The sequence below is a fragment of the Mesoplodon mirus genome, assembly GCF_964341445.2.
Source record: "Mesoplodon mirus genome assembly, chromosome: 5".
In the NCBI taxonomy this organism is placed as follows: Eukaryota; Metazoa; Chordata; class Mammalia; order Artiodactyla; family Ziphiidae; genus Mesoplodon; species Mesoplodon mirus.
Window position 1 is genome coordinate 38769787 of NC_138980.1, and position 18355 is coordinate 38788141.

The 18355-nt window shown below is 51.5% G+C and overlaps 1 protein-coding gene across 2 annotated transcripts in view; it reads right to left on the minus strand.

Annotated features, from left to right (window-relative positions):
* Nucleotides 1-18355, minus strand: part of MYO1F (myosin IF) — a 34090-nt gene that overhangs the window by 2918 nt on the left and 12817 nt on the right. Inside the window, exons 1-19 of one of the 2 annotated variants that reach the window (XM_082622114.1) lie at nt 17816-18007; nt 17548-17679; nt 17246-17380; nt 16873-17005; nt 16470-16666; nt 15650-15730; nt 15455-15541; nt 14302-14388; nt 13639-13806; nt 12389-12474; nt 8742-8823; nt 7149-7255; nt 6590-6688; nt 6357-6501; nt 1975-2089; nt 1717-1886; nt 937-1082; nt 426-572; nt 86-234 (exon numbers count right to left, since the gene is read on the minus strand). In XM_082622114.1, the coding sequence (XP_082478240.1) occupies nt 86-234; nt 426-572; nt 937-1082; nt 1717-1886; nt 1975-2089; nt 6357-6501; nt 6590-6688; nt 7149-7255; nt 8742-8823; nt 12389-12474; nt 13639-13806; nt 14302-14388; nt 15455-15541; nt 15650-15730; nt 16470-16666; nt 16873-17005; nt 17246-17380; nt 17548-17589 (2176 nt within the window). In that variant the 5' untranslated portion in view covers nt 17590-17679; nt 17816-18007. Of the gene's footprint in view, nt 1-85; nt 235-425; nt 573-936; nt 1083-1716; nt 1887-1974; nt 2090-6356; nt 6502-6589; nt 6689-7148; nt 7256-8741; nt 8824-12388; nt 12475-13638; nt 13807-14301; nt 14389-15454; nt 15542-15649; nt 15731-16469; nt 16667-16872; nt 17006-17245; nt 17381-17547; nt 17680-17815; nt 18008-18355 lie in introns of those variants that run through there. The other variant, XM_082622113.1, reaches the window with a different exon arrangement.

Consider the following 18355-nt stretch of genomic DNA (forward strand, 5'->3'; position numbering starts at 1 on the left):
CACCCTTGGCCCGCGCCACTGGCTCCGCCCCCACAGCCTTGATTGGTCCCTATGGCTGGTCCCGCCCCTAGGGGCGTAGACTCACTGGAGCTTTTGGGCAGTCCGTCACCCACGCCGACCGAGAGGGTCCGGCCGCTAGCCTTGAGCATCGCCACGTCGCCGGAGCCACGGGAGAAAGTGACGCTGCGGGTGCCACCTCCGCCCCAGCCCTCCTTCTTCACCCGGAACTGTAGTCTGTGAGGAGAGGAGGAAGCTGTGGTGGTCCCCACCTCCCCCCAAGAGGGGGTCACCTCCCCATCCCATCCTTGCCGGACCCGGGCTGGGGTGGGAGGGGGCGAAGCACGGGCTTATTTCGGCCGGTCCGTAAGGCGGAGGAGGAAGCACTGTGCCCAGCCCGAGGATGGTGCAGGAGGTGAGGGTCGTACGTGTCGCTGAAGGTGAGGGGCAGGGGCCTCCGCACCGCCTCCTCGAAGCGCTTGCACAGGAGGCTGACGAACTCGGTCTTGAAGACGCTCTCCAGGAAGCTGTCGGCCGCGTCTTCTTGGAGGATGAAGAAGTCGTCCTGCCTCGTGCTGGGGGAGGGGCGGGAGGAAAGGCAGGTGAGAGTGACAGGTGAGGCTGGCAGAAGGACTGACATTTGAGATGCGACAGGGGAGGGTCAGGGGTCAGGTAAGGGGCAAGTGAGGGGTTACACAGGTGGGGGGAAACGGGAGAGGTGGCAAGGAGCTGGAAAAGGTGGTAACGGTCAGGTGAGGGGACAGGTGCTGTTGGCAAATAAGGATCATGAATGCGAGGGCAGGTGAAGGTGACAGGTAGGACCAAGTGAAGGTTGCAGGTACAGCAGCAGGTAAGATGTTCAGGGTGACAGATGGGGTAACAAGTAAAAGGGCAGCTGAGAATGAAGGGGGCTGGCGGGGGTGCCTGTGGGAGCCCCACCTGAGGGAAACTCCCCGTAAGGCCTGGATCTCCAGCTTCTTCTTCAGGACCTCACGCACCTGGCCCTTCTCAGGTCCCTTCTTCACCTTCTCCCGCCCGATCACATACACACACTTGGGCGTCAGGATCAAGTCCCTCTTGATGGCCTATGAGGATGCAAAACCAGAGAGACTGGTGGCAGGAGCCCCGGGTGTCGGCAGCCTGGCCCCAGGGGATCAACCCCAGGCAGAGAGGTAGCGCTGGCAGGTCAGGTGAGGGTCCCTCCATGTGAAGCTACATGAGTGGTTACTTTATGTAAGAAACAGGAGGTTAAGTAAGGGTATATTGGCTAGAAAGGGGTTTCTGCGCAGTGAACAGGTACAGGGTAGGTGAAGGTATGCCTGCTGGACATGGGTGCCCAGGACCGATGAGAGTTTACCTGTGCACAGGTGTATTTGAGCCAGGTGAAGGTGTGTCTAACTGAGAGGTCTGTCTAGACTGGGTGAGAATGTACCTAATGGATAGATAGGTCCAGGATAAGTGAAGGTGAATCTGTGGTCAGGGCTTCTGAACAAGGTGAGTGTGTAATTATGGACAGATGTGTCTGGCCAGGTGAAGATGTGTCTGATGGACAGGTGTGTCTGGGCTACACGAGGGCGTATTTGATGGACAGCTGTACCTACATTAGTTGAGCCTATACCTGTGGGCAGGTGTGTCAGGGCCAGGGGAGGGTGTACCTCGGGTGGGAGGTGGCCAGGCTGGGGTCAGGGTCCCAGATGTGGCCGCCTGCTAGTGCCTCACCTTGAAGCGGCGGTCGTACTTGTTGACCGAGTCAGCAAAGTCCACTCGCTCCCTCTTGCCCAGGAACTGACGCAGCTCCGGCCGCTCCTCCAGCCCCAGGTAATCCCCAACGAAGTTCCTATTGATGCTGTTCCGTCTCCGCTCCTTCTTGTTCAGCAGGATGTTGGAAGCTGTGGCGACACAGGGTGGGGGGGCAGAGGTCACAGCCTGGCTCCTCCAGGCCCCTCTGTCCTCAGCCTCCCACCTGCAGCCTCTCACCTTCCTCCCGCATCTCCTCGTACTTCCGGACTGCCACGTGGCGCCGCCAGGCCTTCTGGATGGTGCGGGCAAAGCCATCGAACTTGCGCTCTCGCATCTCCTCCAGAAGGAAGAGCTGGACAAGAAGGAGGGCCGGTGGGTCCTGGCATCTCCCCGGGGAACACAGTCTCCAGTTTCCCCTGAGCCCACCCCACCCATGTGCTCTTGCTGACAGGCACCCGCACACATGCTCTTACACTGTGGGCAAAAAATTTTGTCTTTCTCCAAATGACTGGACCCAGGGCCCCAATACGGGGCACAATCTTCTGCATTAAATTATAACTGCAGGTTTGTCTTGCTGGGTTCAAATCCCAGCTCTGCCACTTACTTGCTGTGTGGTCTTACCGGAAATGGTGTAACATCATGGTTTCTCATGCTAATTAAACTATGGCATGTCATCCATGTGAGGTACACTTCAGTTTCAGAGATGTTAGAAATGCAAACCAGTGTGTATCTTGGAAAACCAGCAAAGTACTGCAGATGTGAAAATCTGATGGATAGGACTGGGATGTGACCGGCTACCACATGGTTGTGCAGTATACAACCTGCACACCCATCCGTGGCAGCCCTGGAAAGGAAGCTTTCATAGAAAGCAAAGAAAAGGCTTTTGAATTTTAAGAGTCTCCACCCACAGGGGACTTAGAGAATAAACTATATTAGAGCAAGTCATCTGGAATAATAACCAGTGACTATATCAGGGAAAGGAACCTACTGGATATGAAAATATTACAAATCTACAGTAGTAAAAACAATGGGGTGCTGGTCAAAGAATAGAACAACCAATTGGACCAGGATGGATGATGGGGAAATGTCATAATTCAAATGGAAATTTAGTGACAGAAGGGACAGCATTGTCAACCAGTGAAAATGGGAAAAGTACTGAAAATAAAGTCGGGCTTTATTTAGAAAAATAATTGACATTTCACCCAGAGGGGTTTCTCAAATACACAAATATCACATCACTGCTGAAAGCATGGCTGCCACTTTGCTGACCAAGGTGGCTGATGTCTCCCAGAAGCCCCAGGCTTCCCTGCCAGGACTAAAAGAATTCTCACTTTAAAAATATATACCTTGAAGGACTTTTAAAGCTGTGGGTGTTTAACAACTGTTCATAAAAAGTGGGGAGTTCTCACCAGGAAAAAAAAACATCACAGGTTCACAGGTTGCAGGGAGTTGACTGGCATTTACATCTTTTGATTCTCAGGCCAATACTCTGTGGGTCCATGGGTATGTGTGCAAAGCACGTTCAAGTAATATCTTGTATAGGGTGTCTGGAGGGCACGTAAATGCATTCTGTGGTTTGCCGAGGGAAGGACAGTTATGAGTAAAGGGAAACCACCATGCAGAACTGGGGGTGGGCCAATCAACCAGGCCAGGTGTCCTCCAACCTTGTGATTTCTGCCCAGTGAAGAGGATGTGTTTTCAGTTTGGGAAATGAATCTTCCCGTCTCCAGAGTTTTAAAGGCATCTCCTTTATGCTGGGAAAGGCAGGGGTGGGTGTGCCCCAAATCTGAGCTTGGCCCTGGTGTACTCGGTTGAATAGCATTCTCCCAAAACTCCTATCCACTCGGTGGGAACTTATGATTGTGACCTCATCTGGAAAGAGGGTCTTTGCAGATGTAACCAAGTTAACATGAGGTTCTACTGGAGTAGGGTGAGCCCTAAATCCAGTCTGACTGGTGTCCTTATAAGAAGAGGGAAATTTGGACCCAGACACACAGAGGAGAAGGCCACGTGATGCCAGAGGCAGAGACTATACACTAAGGATGTAGAGGTGATACGTCTACACACCAAGGAATGCCAAGGATTGCTGGCAATCGCCAGAAGTTAGGGAAAGGCGAAAAAGGATCCTTTCCTGGAAACTTCAAAGGGAGCGTGGCCCTGCTCTTGATTTTGGATTTCTAGCCTCCAGAAATGTGAGAAATTAAATTTCTGTTGTGTTAAGCCATCCATGTACTTTGTTATAGTAGCCCTGGGAAACTAATACACCTGGGATGATGGGCCATGAAGGCTGATAGGTGTGTAACACATGCAAGGTATTTTGAGTTCACGTTTAGAAGAAACAAAACCCAAATCTAACATAAGTGCATTTTTAGTTGAGAAAGGCTCCAACTCCATTAAGTAATTTAATTCTTTGATCAATTTTTGATCTAGCACAGTTAACTTGTTTCCGTTTTACTAAAATTATTCTCATCAGGATCAGGTTTTTTCCTGTGCAAATTTTCAGTCTTTTTCCTTATAAAACTTTCCCAGCAAGCTTTTACCTTTGTGAATTTCATTATTTCCAGCTGATTCACCTTCTGCACCTCAAAATGTGCAGACTTCAATTTTGGTCAAAATTTGATTTTACCTTCTATCGTCTTAGGCAGCGCTAGCTTTATTTTGTCTGTTTCTTTTCAGTGTCAATTTTTATCTTTTCCTTTCAGAGTCAGATATTGCAATGTGCCAGTAAACAGCAAGCTGGATTCTCTTTCTCTCTCTTTCCCTCCCATTTTCCTTTTTTTCCCCTTCTGCTCCCTGTTTCCTTTCTTTCTTATCTATTACCACTTAAATTCTTCCAGGTGCAGTTTTAGCCTTGGACAATTTTGGTTTGTGCTAAGTTTCTACTGCTAACAATATCTACTTTGTATGCTTTGATTCTAGACTGTTTTTATTTCTTGGAGCAAATTGCCTCCATAGGGAAAAGCTCTAGGAGGTAGATGCAGACACATTTGGGGGATGAAGAATCTGGGCCTCCCAAGATAGATTATTTTTGTAGCTATAAAATCTCTAGAGGCTCCACCCCACTGTGTTATGTTTTTGCTTTGATGAGAGAATAGTTACTTGTAAGTTACAGTAACATCAAGGGAATCATGCAGACAATCTCCTGGTTGTCTTCATAAAGTCCCTGAGATGCTATAGAGCAGGTGCCATGATTATGCAGGTGATGGGCACCCAGCTGGGCCTGGCCCACGTCCCCAGCATACCTTTCCCTGGTGCTACAGCTTGTCCTGGGCTGGGGAACCTAAGATTCCCTTTGGAGTCTGGTGAACCAGTACAGCTCACTGAGATGACCATTTCCCTGTCTGCTTTCCAATCCTTGCACTGAAGCAGGGGGCCAGATGGGCCCTTAGGGGATTCCTAGCCTTGGTTTTTTGTTATTCTTGTCATTGTTGCTTTTTAAAAAACTTCCCCCACAGCTTTATTGAGATATAACTGACATATAACACCATGTAAGTTTAAAGTGTACATGAATTAATTTGATGCACATATATGTTGCAAAATGATTACCACATAGGTTAGCTAACCCCTCTGTCCTGTCACATAATTACCATGTCTTTCTTGTGGTGAGAACATTGAAGATCTACTCTCTTAGCAAATTTCAGGTATATAATACAGTACTGTCAACCATAATCACTGCACTGTACATTAGATCCCCAGAACTTCTTTGTCGTTGCTGCTTTGTTTGTTTGCTTTTGCCCCTGGAAGCAGAGGTGGCATAATGTCAGTGGTGCTTCTAGCCTTTTCATAAAAGGCTAAGAGCTGGGAATTCCCTGACGGTCCAGTAATTAAAATAAAATATCCATCTCACGCATATATATGGGCTAAGAGCTGATGACACCGCACTGAAGGGATTATTCCTATATTGGAGGATGTGGAATGAGGTTTGTCTTGGAAATATCAGGGCCCGAATAGGTCAGGTCTTGGAATAAGAAAATTGCCACTTTGACCTGAATCTCAGGCCTGGGGACTCAAATGTGTTCATGAATGAAGGAATGAAAGAAGAAAAGAGGAGAAAGAAAACAAGATAGGAAGAAGGAGGGCAAAGGGAAAAATGAAGATGGTAGAAAGAAAAAAGGGATGGAGGAAAGAAGAAAGGAAGGGTCGAAAAGACATTCTGAATTCCCTGGCAGCCCAGTGAATGGTTAGGACTCCAGGCTTTCACTGCTGAGGGCCCGGGTTCAATCCTTAGTTGGGGAACTAAGATCCTGCAAGCTGTATGGAACGGCCAAAAAAAAAAAAAAAAAGACATTCTGGATAAGCTGTGAGTTCTTATCTCCTCCAAGGGGATGTCACCACAGGTGGCCATGTGTTTCTTCACCTGCTTCCTGGCCCCCATGGACCGTTCAGCTAAGTTAGTTTTTTTTTGAGCACCTACTACATGCTAGGCACCATGCCTCGGACTTTCTGTTTTGTCTAATCCTCGCCCTGATCCTGCGGTGTGGCTATGACTCTCCCCACTTTCCAGATGGAGAAACTGAGGCTTGGAGGGGAGAGGAAGCGTGCCCACAGTTGCACAGTGGCCTCAAGAGCAGGACCATGCAGGTGGTGCTGGTGTCTGTCTGTCTCTCACACACACTTACGGACTCAGGGTTCTTGACGAAGACCTTGGTGCTCCCCATCTGGTACTGGTCTGGCTCCATGTTGACCGCCCGCAGCAAGTGCTGGACCCCCTGACGCTCGTCCCCACGCCAGTGCGGCCACGTCTCAGGGGTCAGAATAGCATACCTGGAGGGGGAGGGCAGGGGAGGGTTTGAGCAGCTAGCAGGGCGGCTGGGTGTTGGGGCCAGGCTGTGTGTGGTGGAGGGCGCCTCACCTCTGCAGGAACTTGGCAAACTGGCGGCGGTAGGCGAAACCTGCCCGGCGCACCCTGATGTTCTCCTTTAGGCCCAGATATTCCACCTGGTGCTTGACCCTGGAGGGAGGGCAGCCTGAGTCCCCTGGTGGTCCTGGGAGTTGGGGGGGTGTCTGGTTTCGTGCTGGAGGCAGTTTAGGGGGTGAGTTCTGAGGTCTAGGGAGGGAGGTTCACTGCTGGCCACAGGGGCCTGCTTGAGAGTTAGTTTTGTGCATTGGGGGGGGCCTCGGTTCTGGGGGATCTGTGTTTGTTCGGGGGTCAGTTTCAGTTTCAGGGGGTGGCACGTGGGGTTTGGGGAATGAGAGGGACTGTGTTAGTCCCTGGGGCATCCTACATACAGTCTGGGGTCCTCCCTTGGGGTCTTGATCAGTGTAGGTATAACCCTGGGGCCCTGAGGGGTTTTGCGCTGGTCCTAGGGGTCGGCTTGGGTGAGCCCTTTGATGGGTCCCACGACCCTGAGGGGGTTGTGGAGGGAGGGTCAGCTGGTGTGGACTGGCCCAGACGGGGCCGGGGGGGTCACCTGTTCTCCTCCCAGTCACGGGGCCTCTTGGTCTCGTTGGGCTTGATGCAGCGGAGGTAGTGGGGGGTGCACTTCTTCAGCGTGGATACCAGGTCGTTGGCTTGTTTCTAAGGGAGCGGGGAGAAAGTGGGGGTGGGGAGCACAGATGCGACCCTCTGGCCCCTCTCTCTTCCCACCCTGAATACAAGGGACAGGACACACTGGCTGGGTGTGTGGCACCTGACGGACCACGGGCTCAGGTGTCCCTGCTCCATTCCATATGTGACTCTGTCAGCACATATCACATGGGGTTAATATGGTGCGTCTACCTGACCCTCAAACCGCAAACCAGGAGCTCACATGTCTGCCATATTCACCACTTAGCCTGGCACATAATAAGTGCTCAGTGAACTTTTTTTTAAAATTAATTTATTTATTTTTGGCTGCGTTGGGTCTTCGTTGCTGCATGCGGGCTTGCTCTAGTTTTGGTGAGCGGGGGCTACTCTTCGTTGCGGTGCGTGGGCTCCTCCTTGTGGTGGCTTCTCTTGTTGAATGTTTGTTGATGGAGTAACTGAGCATGCGGGAGCATGTTGCCCAGAAATTTCTGCTTGTCGTTTGGGGCACAGTACTTTGGAAGCAGAGAATCACGTGTGTGTGTCTGAGAGGCTAGGGTTGTGCATTTTAGTCTCTCAGGGGAGACTAGAAAGGAAATCATTCCAGGTGGGAGGATCGGGGGAGCGGCAGGAGAGACCCCGGTGTGGATCACAGCTCTGCTGTGTGATCTGGGTCTGACTGCACCTCTCTGAGCCTTGGCCTGCCATCTGCCAGATGGGACTAGTCCCACGTCTGTAAAGTGTCTTGTGTTTGCTGCCAGCACTGATAAGTGCCCCATATATGGTTATTGAAATATTATTAGGATGGGACACCCATGTTCATAGCAGCACTATTCACAATAGCCAAAAGATGAAAACAACCCAAGTGTCCATCAATGGAGGAATGGATAAGAAAAAACGGTATATCCGTAAATGGAGTATTATTCAGCCTTAAAAAGGAAGGAAATTCTGACACATGCTTGAACCTTGAAGATACGCTCAGTGAAATAAACCAGTTACAAAAGGATAAATGCTGTCTGATTCCATTTATAGGAGGTCCCTAGAAGGGTCAGATCCATAGAGACAGGAACTAGATGGTGGGGGCCAGGGGCTGGGGGAGAGGATGGGGAGTGAGTGTTTCATGGGGACGGAGTTTCAGTTTGGGAAGATGAGAAAGTTCTGGAGATGGATGGTGAGGATGGTGGCACGAATGCAAATGTACTTAATGCTGCTGAGACGTATACTTAAAAATGGTTAAAATGTTAAATTTTATGTATATTTTACCACAATGAAGAAAAAAGTGACATGACCAAAAGACCAAAAAAAACAAAAAACAAAAAACATTAGGATGATGGTTCACTTCTGGATTTAGGGAGTTAGGAGGACATTAAGGAAGCTGGTCCAAGCTCCTTAACCCCCGAGCTGGAAGAAGACCCTGATGAACAGGGTGCCAGAGGCCCTGGGATGGGGGAGGGATTGACGTTGGAATGAGGGAAATGGACCCATCCCTCCCCATGCCCACCTTGATCTTGGAGCCGGCTGTACTGGGGCGGCCCTTCTTTTCTACATCCAGCTTCTCGGGAAACAGCATCCGGAGGAAGGCCCTGGGTAGGGATAGAGGGGAGGTCGGAGGTGCAGCTGGAACTTGGGTGCCCTCCCAGAGGTGGGCTGACTAGGTGCCTGGGACCCAGAGGACATGCTGTACAGTATGGTTCTTCCTTAATGCTAGGGGGTATGATGGTGAGAATCAGAAAGCTTGTTTTGTCTTTTTGGTTCCTTGATTTATTTGTACTGTTACTTTTTCCTCCGTGACCATGTATGACTTGGGTAGCAAGTAAAATAGAACAAAGTTAAGCTAAGTGATGCAGCATCTCGGGCAACGGGGGCAGGTCCCCTGGGAGGAACCTCTTACAGGCACAGGCTTGCATGTGTGTGCAAAGAAATATGGACAAGGATCTTGTTGCTGTAGCTCTGTTTGTGATAGCCATAGATGGGCACAACCTAAGTGTCCATCAATGGGGGATCAGTTAAATTCACTCTGGTGAAACCGAGCAGGACCCTGTGGGGCCTTCCCAGAGACAGAATCCCCTGCCATGTCCCCTGCCTCTTGTTTGTAGAAAAGTTTTAGCCTCCCAGGCCTTCTCTGAGTTCCAAAGAGCAAATTTAATCAGGAAAGTGAAAAAATGTAGAAACAAAGGAAAGCAGCCAAGCAAGACAAAATAATAATAGTTCAGCCATAAAACAAAGTTAAGGACTTTTAGTTCCTCCTCAAGGGCCATAGATAATATCCTGAGCCATATCCTTGAGTTGTTTTGCAGATATTAAAACCCCCATCAGGTAGAAGAAGCTAACTATATGTTGACCACCAGTGCATAGACCCCAGATTAGCTGGAACCAGAAGGTTGATGATGGAGATTCCAGAAACATCACTCTGTTACCTCACCATCAGCCAATCAGAAAATTGTGCATGAACTGATCACACACCCTGTGACCCTCTCCCTCATGCTGTCTTTAAAGGCCCTTCCCTGAAAGCTATCAGGGAGTTTGGGTCTTTTGAGTATGAGCTGCCTATTCTCCTTGCTTGGCCCTGCAATAAACGCTGTACTTTCCTTCACCACCACGCAGTGTCAGGGGGTTGGCTTTGCTGCGCATTGAGCGAGGGGCCCGAGTTTGGTTTGGTAACATTGTTACATTCACAGCTTCTTCCCCCTTCTCAGTGAGATCTTCCCTAACCACCATAACCCAGAAGAAGTGGACTGCTTAATAGATGCAGAGTATGTGTTTAGGGTGATGAAATGTTTCTGAACCTAATAGTGGTGATTGTTATACAACATTGTGAATGTACTTAATACTTAATGCCACTGAGCTGTATACTTTAAAATGGGTAGAAAGGTAAATTTTATATTTTGTGTATTTTATCACAATTAAAAGAAAGAAAAAAAATGAATGATGCCCTCCTCACTGTCTACCCCTTACCAACTTAGTTTTTCTTCACACTTGTCCCAGTGGTTCTCACACCTCAGTGGGCACCAGAATCACCAGGAAAGCTTGTTGAAACACAGATAGCTGGGCCTCGCCCCTGGAGGTTCTCATTCACAGGTCTGGACTGGGGGCCAATAATTTCTAACAATAATTTCTGGTGGTGCTGAGGGTGCTGGTCCAGGGACCCCACTTTGTGAACCACAGCTCTAACTCTGTGTTTTACAATATGGCAGCCATGGGTCACACGTGGTTCCTGAAGCCCTTATAACGGGGCCTGTCCAAATTGAGATATGCTGTGAGTGTTAAAACACACAATGGATTTCAAAGAGTATGCAGTATGGAAAAAGAGAATGTAAGTATTTCATCGATAATTTTTTAGTACTGATTACATATTAAAATGCTACTTTGGGGCCTCCCTGGTGGCGCAGTGGTTGAGAGTCCGCCTGCCGATGCAGGGGACACGGGTTCGTGCCCCGGTCTGGGAGGATCCCATATGCCGCGGAGCGGCTGGGCCCGTGAGCCATGGCCGCTGGGCCTGCGCATCCGGAGCCTGTGCTCCGCAACGGGAGAGGCCACAACAGTGAGAGGCCCGCATACCGCAAAAAGGAAAAAAAAATAAAATAAAATAAAATAAAATAAAATAAAATGCTACTTTGGGTAGCTAAAGAAAACATTAAAAAAATTCACCTGTTTTACTTGTTCACCTTTTTACTTTCTTAAAAAAATTCTTTCACCATTTAATATTCCACAGACAATTAGTTCTATGGTAAATCTTTTACTACAATTCTGTTTTTTAAAAAGAACAAACCCTAGACGAAATCTGACCAGCAGATGTGTTTTGTTATGTACACATAGCTTTCTTTTTGTGTGTGTGTATGTGTGGTAAAATACACAAAACAACATACAGTTTACCATTTAAATCATTTAAAAATGTACTATTCACTGGTATTAGGTACATTTACATTGTTGTGCAACACCTTTTTACTTTTTAAGTGTGCTTACCAGAAAGTTTAAAACTACACGGGTGGCAGGAATGGGGATTGACTGCAATTTGGCATGAAGGATCTTTTGGGGTGATGCACGTGTTCCAAACTGGATTGTGGTGATGGTTGTACAACTCTGAACATTTACTAAAAACCATTTCTTAAAATGGATGCATTTAATGGTATGTAACTTATACCTGAATCAGGCCATTTAAAAATAACTATGTGTGTGGCTTCAGTTCTATTGGATGTGGAACAATATTGGACAGCATTGCTCTAAATCAATGGTTCCCAAACTCTAATGTACACATGACTCCTGGGGTCTTGCTAAAATGCAGATTCTGATTCAATCCATCTGAGGTGGAGCCTGAGACTCTATGTTTGTAATCAGCTCAGAGGATGCTGACATTACTGGTCTAGTAACCACACTTTCAGCACTATACGAACCACTGTCTTAGAACTTTCACTCATGCTATATTCTATTTGCCTTTTTTTTTTTTTTTTTTTTGGTGGTATGCGGGCCTCTCACTGTTGTGGAGCACAGGCTCCGGATGTGCAGTCTCAGCGGCCATGGCTCACAGGCCCAGCCGCTTTGCAGCATGTGGGATCTTCCCGGACCGGGGCACGAACCCATGTCCCCGGCATTGGCAGGCGGACTCTCAACCACTGCGCCACCAGGGAAGCCCTCTATTTGCCTTTTTTTCCCTCTAGTTCAATGTCTGTCTCACCACTTGGCCGTCAGCTTGATGAGAGCAGCGGTGTTCTCTGACCTGTTCAGTCCTCTACCCCCAAAAGTTCAAGTGATGCCTGGTACACAGCAGCGCTTGAATAAAATCTTGAGGTATAAAAAGATGGAACCCGGTATGCTGCTGTGATCAGGGAGATGGATCCATACATATTAATACAGAAAAATGCATAGCGAGATGTGTTTTCACTGCATAAAAAGGGAAGCTGTCCACACCAGCACAGATGCTTGGGTTTGCAGAGGGCAGCGTTGGAAGGGCCATAAGGAACTGCTGCTAGGGCTTTCCTCACTTCCCCCGTGGACCTCGGGCTACTGTTTAATCAGAACCAGTCATTAGAAACACAGCCAGCCCCCCAAAGTTTATGGTGTGATGGGAGCTCTGGGGAAGATGGGGTGGTCTCTGGGCCTCCCCCATCCCCACAAGGAGTTGCCCAGAGGCTCCCGCCTGGGACCACTCACTGCTCACTGGTCTGCATCAGCTCTATGAGGTCGGAGAAGAGGACATCACGGTTCCTTTCGCAGAAGCCGCTGACGTCATAGGATACCTGGAGGAAGGCGACATGGTGGGAGTGAGGGACTTAGGCAGAGGGTCGGGGGGGGCGTCCTGTGGGGGCCTGCTCTGGGGTAAGAGGACTGGGTGGTGTCTACAGTTCAAAATAGGGGGTCGGGGGCAGCATGGGCCTGGGGGCCCTGGAGGTCTGATGTTCAAGGTGGGGTTGGAGGGTTAGGGCTACAGTCTGGGTCAGAGGTGAGGGAAGATGGGGGTTACAGTCCAGATTAGGGGGCGGGGGCTGCAGGCTGGATCCGAGGGATGGGGAGGTGACTGTTAGAGCTCAGATTGGGGGGTAAGGGGCTGCAATCTTGGCAGGGGTGGGCCCCGGGGTTCCACGACTGAATTTGGTGTCAAAAGGTCAGATTGAGCATCTGTATTGGGGTTGGTTGCGGGGCTGGGGGCTGGGGGACTGTGTCAGGAGGGTTACAGCACTGGCTGGGGGTTGGTGGGGGGAGGCTTTGGCCAGGCTTCTGGGCTGGGTCTGCCATCCCCAAGCGGGGGGTGCCCTGCATAGTTCCTGTCTGGGCTACTTCCTGATGAGGGAAAATGGGAGCTCCAGCCCATTTTAGGGATTGGTGGGCTGCAGTATGGCCAGGGGACCCCTGAGGTTCTTCGCTGCCCATGTTAAGGTCAATGGGAGAGTCTTCAGTCTTGTAAACTGGGGAGGGGGACCATGGCCAGGGTCGGACGCCAGTGGATTTCTAAAGCCTTGGCTAGGGGTCTGTGTGTAGGGGGCTCCAGCCTATCATGCAGGTGGCGGCTGGCAACATGGCCCTGGGGACTCCAAGTTGAGATCAAAAGGAGGGGGGCTGTGTCCTGGGTCAGGGGGATAGTAGGGCTTACAGCTCAGATTGGGGCTTGGGGGTCTGCTGCTTAATTTGGGGTTGATGGGGGGGAGTTTGTGTCCTGTAGCGGGGGGCTGTCCTGTTAGCTGCGAGAGCTGTGGGCTTGATCAGGGGCCAGTGGGTTCCATAGCCCCAGCTGAAGGGCCATGGGTTGGGGTGACAGGCCAGTTCTAGGGGGTCAGTGGGAGGGGGTCTGTGTTTCTGGCCAGTTGGGGGAGGGCTGGAGAAGGGGGTCGGTGGAGCTCTTCAGCCCTGGCTGGGGGTCTGGGCGGAATCCCCCTGGGGTCCATGGGGGCGGGGGTGGGGCGCACCTTGCCCGCGTAGTGGTGGATGACGAAGCCGGCACTCCAGCTGTTGAAGTGCTCGTGGGTGCCCACGGCCGCCTGCAGCTTCTGCAGTAGCGTCTGGTCGGCGCCGCCGCCCGTGGCGTGCATGGTGGCACACACGTCGTCCAGGACGCTCATGATGCCTGGTGGGTTCTGCGGGCGCAGGCGTCGGGTGGGGTGGGCGGGGCAGGGATCAGCCTGGCCCGGCCCTGCCCCCATCTCGCTCATTGGGGAGGGAGAGGAGAGGCTTCCAAATACAAGAGCAAAAGGTGCTGGTGGGGGGCCCAGATGTATGGGGGCTGCTGTGGAAGCTTGCTGGTGCAGGATAGGATGGGGGACCCAATAAGGGATCCATGCCTGTATCCCTTCCCCATACTGAGATGGTGGGGCGACCTGTCAGCTTTGACCCCTCTATCCCCAGCAGCCTGCCTGGGGGGATGTTTGTTGAGTGAATAAGTGAAAGGTGAGCAGGTAAGCAGAGTGTATGGGCAAGGTGGCCGACAGTTATCGTCAGTGGGGCTCCATCTGCCCAAGGGGGAGCATGGGTGAGAAGGGCCTACGGGGGCTGGAACCACCCCGGCTCTCCCAGCTTTCCCAAGCCCAGCTCCAGGGCCCAGTGAGAACCCCCAGGTCTGCCCTGGCCCTCACCAGCTTGTTTTCGATGAGGTCACAGACGATTTTGTTGTTGAAGTACTGGATGGGGGTCCAGCGGATGCCCTCCTGTACGTACTCCTCCTGGTGGCGGCAAAGGGGGCAGGGATGGGACCAGGTGTCTGGGCAAAGGTGCCTGTGTTTCTAGAATTTGAGCTTCATGAGGATGGGTGAAGGAGGTGTGACAGATGTTCCCCCCCACCCCCCATATAACTCCTCTTCCCATCTCATCACTTAGGACTGTCTCTGATAACAAAGCCCATTCCCTCCTGTGGGGCAGGTCGGAAGTTTCCCCAGGGGTCCAAGAATTGAGCCCCAGTTGCCTGAAGTGTGACCTTCTCATGAATACATCCTATTTGGCTCTTTAAAAAAAATCCCTTTCTGGGGACTTCCTTGGCGGTCCAGTGGTTAAGACTCTGTGCTTCCACTTCAGGGGGCATGGGTTTCATCCCTGGTCGGGGGACTAAAATCCCGCATGGAGTGGGCAAACAAACAAAAAAAAAGAGGGCCTCCCTGGTGGCGCAGTGGTTGAGCGTCCGCCTGCCGATGCAGGGGATACGGGTTCGTGCCCCGGTCTGGGAGGATCCCATATGCCGCGGAGCGGCTGGGCCCGTGAGCCATGGCCGCTGAGCCTGTGCGTCCGGAGCCTGTGCTCCGCAACGGGAGAGGCCACAACAGTGAGAGGCCCGCGTACAGCAAAAAATAAAAAAAAAATAAAAAAAAAAAAAAAAAAAAAAGAAAAGAATGGTCGTTTAAAAAAAAAATCCCTTTCTCACTTCCTCAGTCACATCCTGGTATTTGCCCTGAAACCTAGTCTCAGGCTCTGCTTCTATGGGACGGGTTGAATGAAAACAGCAGAGATTTTTGTCTGTCCTGTTCACGGAGGTCTCCCTAGCACTGCAGACAGTGCCTGGTACACAGCCGGTGCTCAATAAATCACTGTTGAAGCTGTGAACAAAGAGGCTATTCCCTAGCCCTTGTCAAACCTTCAGAGGCAGAAAACCTCTCCTGAAGGAAGGAGCTTGGACAGGTCAGCAGAGACAGGTGCCAGTGTGGGGCTGGGGTGTCCCCTGGTTGCTTGGCAACCTTCATGGTCCTGCCCCCACCCACCATGTCCCCTGCTCCTGGCCACTTGGCTGCCCTTGCCCACCTGTTCAGCCTTCAGGGTGAGTTCGATAAAGATCTGCTGTAGCTTCTCGTTGACGAAGTTGATGCAGAACTGCTCAAAGCCGTTTTTCTGCCAAGAGAGGGAAAGAATGCTTCCCTAAGTGGGCTGATCCTGGAGGCTCCGGGGCCACTGGGCCACCCTAGAGTGGCCGTGGGCCGGTGGCAGTGTCATACGTACCTGGAAGATCTCAAAGCCATAGATGTCAAGCACACCGATACTGTACTCCTCCTGGGGCTTCTGCATGGCACGGTTAATGGCCTGTGATGCGGTGGGGACACTAGGTGAGTGGCCTGCCACTCTCTTGAAATGCTCTTAGCCATGTTCACAGGCTGGGTCCCCTCCCACCTTCCCCACCTCTGTGCATACCCTTACCCCCATCGGTCATTCCTATGAGAAATCCAGGTGTTAGAACGTCTGGGTTCCTGCCTTGGGAGCTGGCTCTGCCCCTTAACCCCTCTGCACCTCTACTTTCTCATCTTTAAAATGGGTAATAGTAGTAACTCTCTTAGAGGTCTATTTTCTAAGAATTAAATAAACTGATGCATGGAAAACAGAACCATAGCGGACACGCATTAGGTGCTATGGAATGTTGGCTACTAGTCTTGACCTTGACACGTCTCATTCTCATCCACCCCCATCTAGTCCATCACTTTGTCCTCCTGAAAGCCCCCCCCACCTCGTGGCTCTCAAATGCACCCACCCCTGTCCATCCCAACAGCCCCCATCTCAGTCCAGGCCTGGACGTTTCCAATAGATCCCTCCTTCCTGGGCTCCATGTCACAGCCAGGAAGCCCCTAAATCTCCCATCAGATCACCTCCTGCCCTGCTTGACGCCTCCTACGGCTGGGCATTGGTGAGGTCATGACCACCAACTGGTCATGACAGTCAAGAGGCCCCCCCGTCCCCTCCCCCGCCCCCCTCCACTGCCTCTGGGCTGGTCCAAGCCCAGAGCCTGGTGCTGTCCCCGAGCTCCTCTCCCACGCCCGGCCCCACTTGCCTCTACGAGGAAGTTGAAGAGACGGGAGTAGAGCCCCTTGGCCAGGGCGTCCCGCGTGTACACCGCCTGCTCCACATTCAAGGTCACGTCAATGGACTCGCTGCGCCCGCCCCAGCGGCTGTCCATCTTGCGGCTGGTCAGCTTCTCCTGCAGCCGCCCGCTGTCAATGCCCAGGAGGTAGGCGGGGAAGGCCAAGACTGCCAGGTGATGGGGCGGGTGGGGGGAAGGGAGCCGTCGGCTGGGCTCTTGGGTTTCATGTGAGCGCCCCCATCTCTCCCCATTTTGCCCAGTGACACCGATCTTGTCCTCATGGGAACTTACCCCCAGGGGGGCCACACAAGGAGGAAGCAGGTCACACATGCGTACACGCCTCCACCCTGCCCTCCACAGCACCCACACTCACGGTCTGCACTCTCCACCTGGGCATAATTCCCATCTTCGCAGAAGCTGATGTTTCCCAAGTGCAAGATCCCTGCCACAAGCTGCAGGACCAGCTGCTGGACATTGGACGGGATCCCGATGACCTGCATGGCACTCTGGGGGGCACAACAGGGACAGAGCCTGTGCCACAAATCCCGACCTCCAGCCTGCCCCCTGGGTTAGGTTTTGGGGGCCAAGGCACAGACTTGGGGAGTCAGGACACCTGGGCCTCTGTCCTGGCTCTGTCACTCATTTGCTCGGTAACCTTGGGCAAGTTCCTTCCCCTCTCTGGGCCTTGGTTTCCCAATTTGTAACACGGGACGTTTCCCGGGGCTGGAGGGGCAGCTGGTGCTTACCAGAGTCTCACTGAAGTCGCTCCGGTCATCGGTGCCGTCGACCTTGTAGGTGTCTGCTTGGTTGAGGTAGTAATAGTAGTCGGGGGTCATGAGCCCCAGGTTCTGCCGCTGCTCCTGAGAAGCTCCTTCCAGCAGCTGGAGGGCAAACGATGCTCATGCATGTGGTGATGGACTGGCACAGCCCTCGTAATCCCTGAGTCCTCAGTGTCATGGGCTTCCAAATGCTGACCCTCCCATTGTCTCCCCCTGGGCTCCAGGTGGGGCTCCCTCTGCCCCAGCCCCACGGCCCCCCTTCTGCGCACCTGGTAGTAGATGTGGAAGTTCCTCTCGTTTTCATTCTGCATGACCACTCGGGATTTCTCCAGCAGGAAGTTGGAGATCTTGCCCCCATCTGGCTCCCCACCGCGGCTGAACTGGATCTCAAAGTACTTGCCCTGAACCCAAGAGAGCCACATCAGCCCCCCCAGGGTCCCAGGGCTGCAGGTGAGGAAGGATTGGGGATCGGTCTTATGAGCCTGGCCTCTTTGTCACTCTTCGCCACATGACCTCAAGTTGCTTTTCTCTCCTCACCTCTTATTGTTCTTTTCACCAGCTCTTTCCCTCGAGCCTTTGCTTAGGCTGTGTCCTGGGCCAGGAATGCCTTTTCCTCCCTCTCTGATGTTTCAAGCCCTCACTTGGGGCATTTAGCCCTGTGCCTGGCACAGAGAAGTATCACAGTTTATTGACAGCTCCCCAGTCCCTTCACCATAACACAGAGGCCTCCATGTCTCTGTGGAATGCTACTGGTTCCAATGATCCTGGGTGTCTCCCATATGCTGTCCCTGAGCCCAGAGCAAGGGACCCACACCATCTTTGGTCTCTGACACCATCTGGGTTCCACTCTGGCTGGAGGTTGGAAGGCAGACAAGCCCCTTATTTCTCCTTTCTGCCACCTACATCCAATTACAATACAAATGACATCATCATACTACACAATTAAACACCTACAATGTATGACAAATACTTATTCTATTGTATAATAAAACTATATAAAATAAAATAGAATTACATATTTTTGAGATTCATTCATGTTTTGGTGTGCATTAGTAGTTTGAAAACACAGACTGTGTG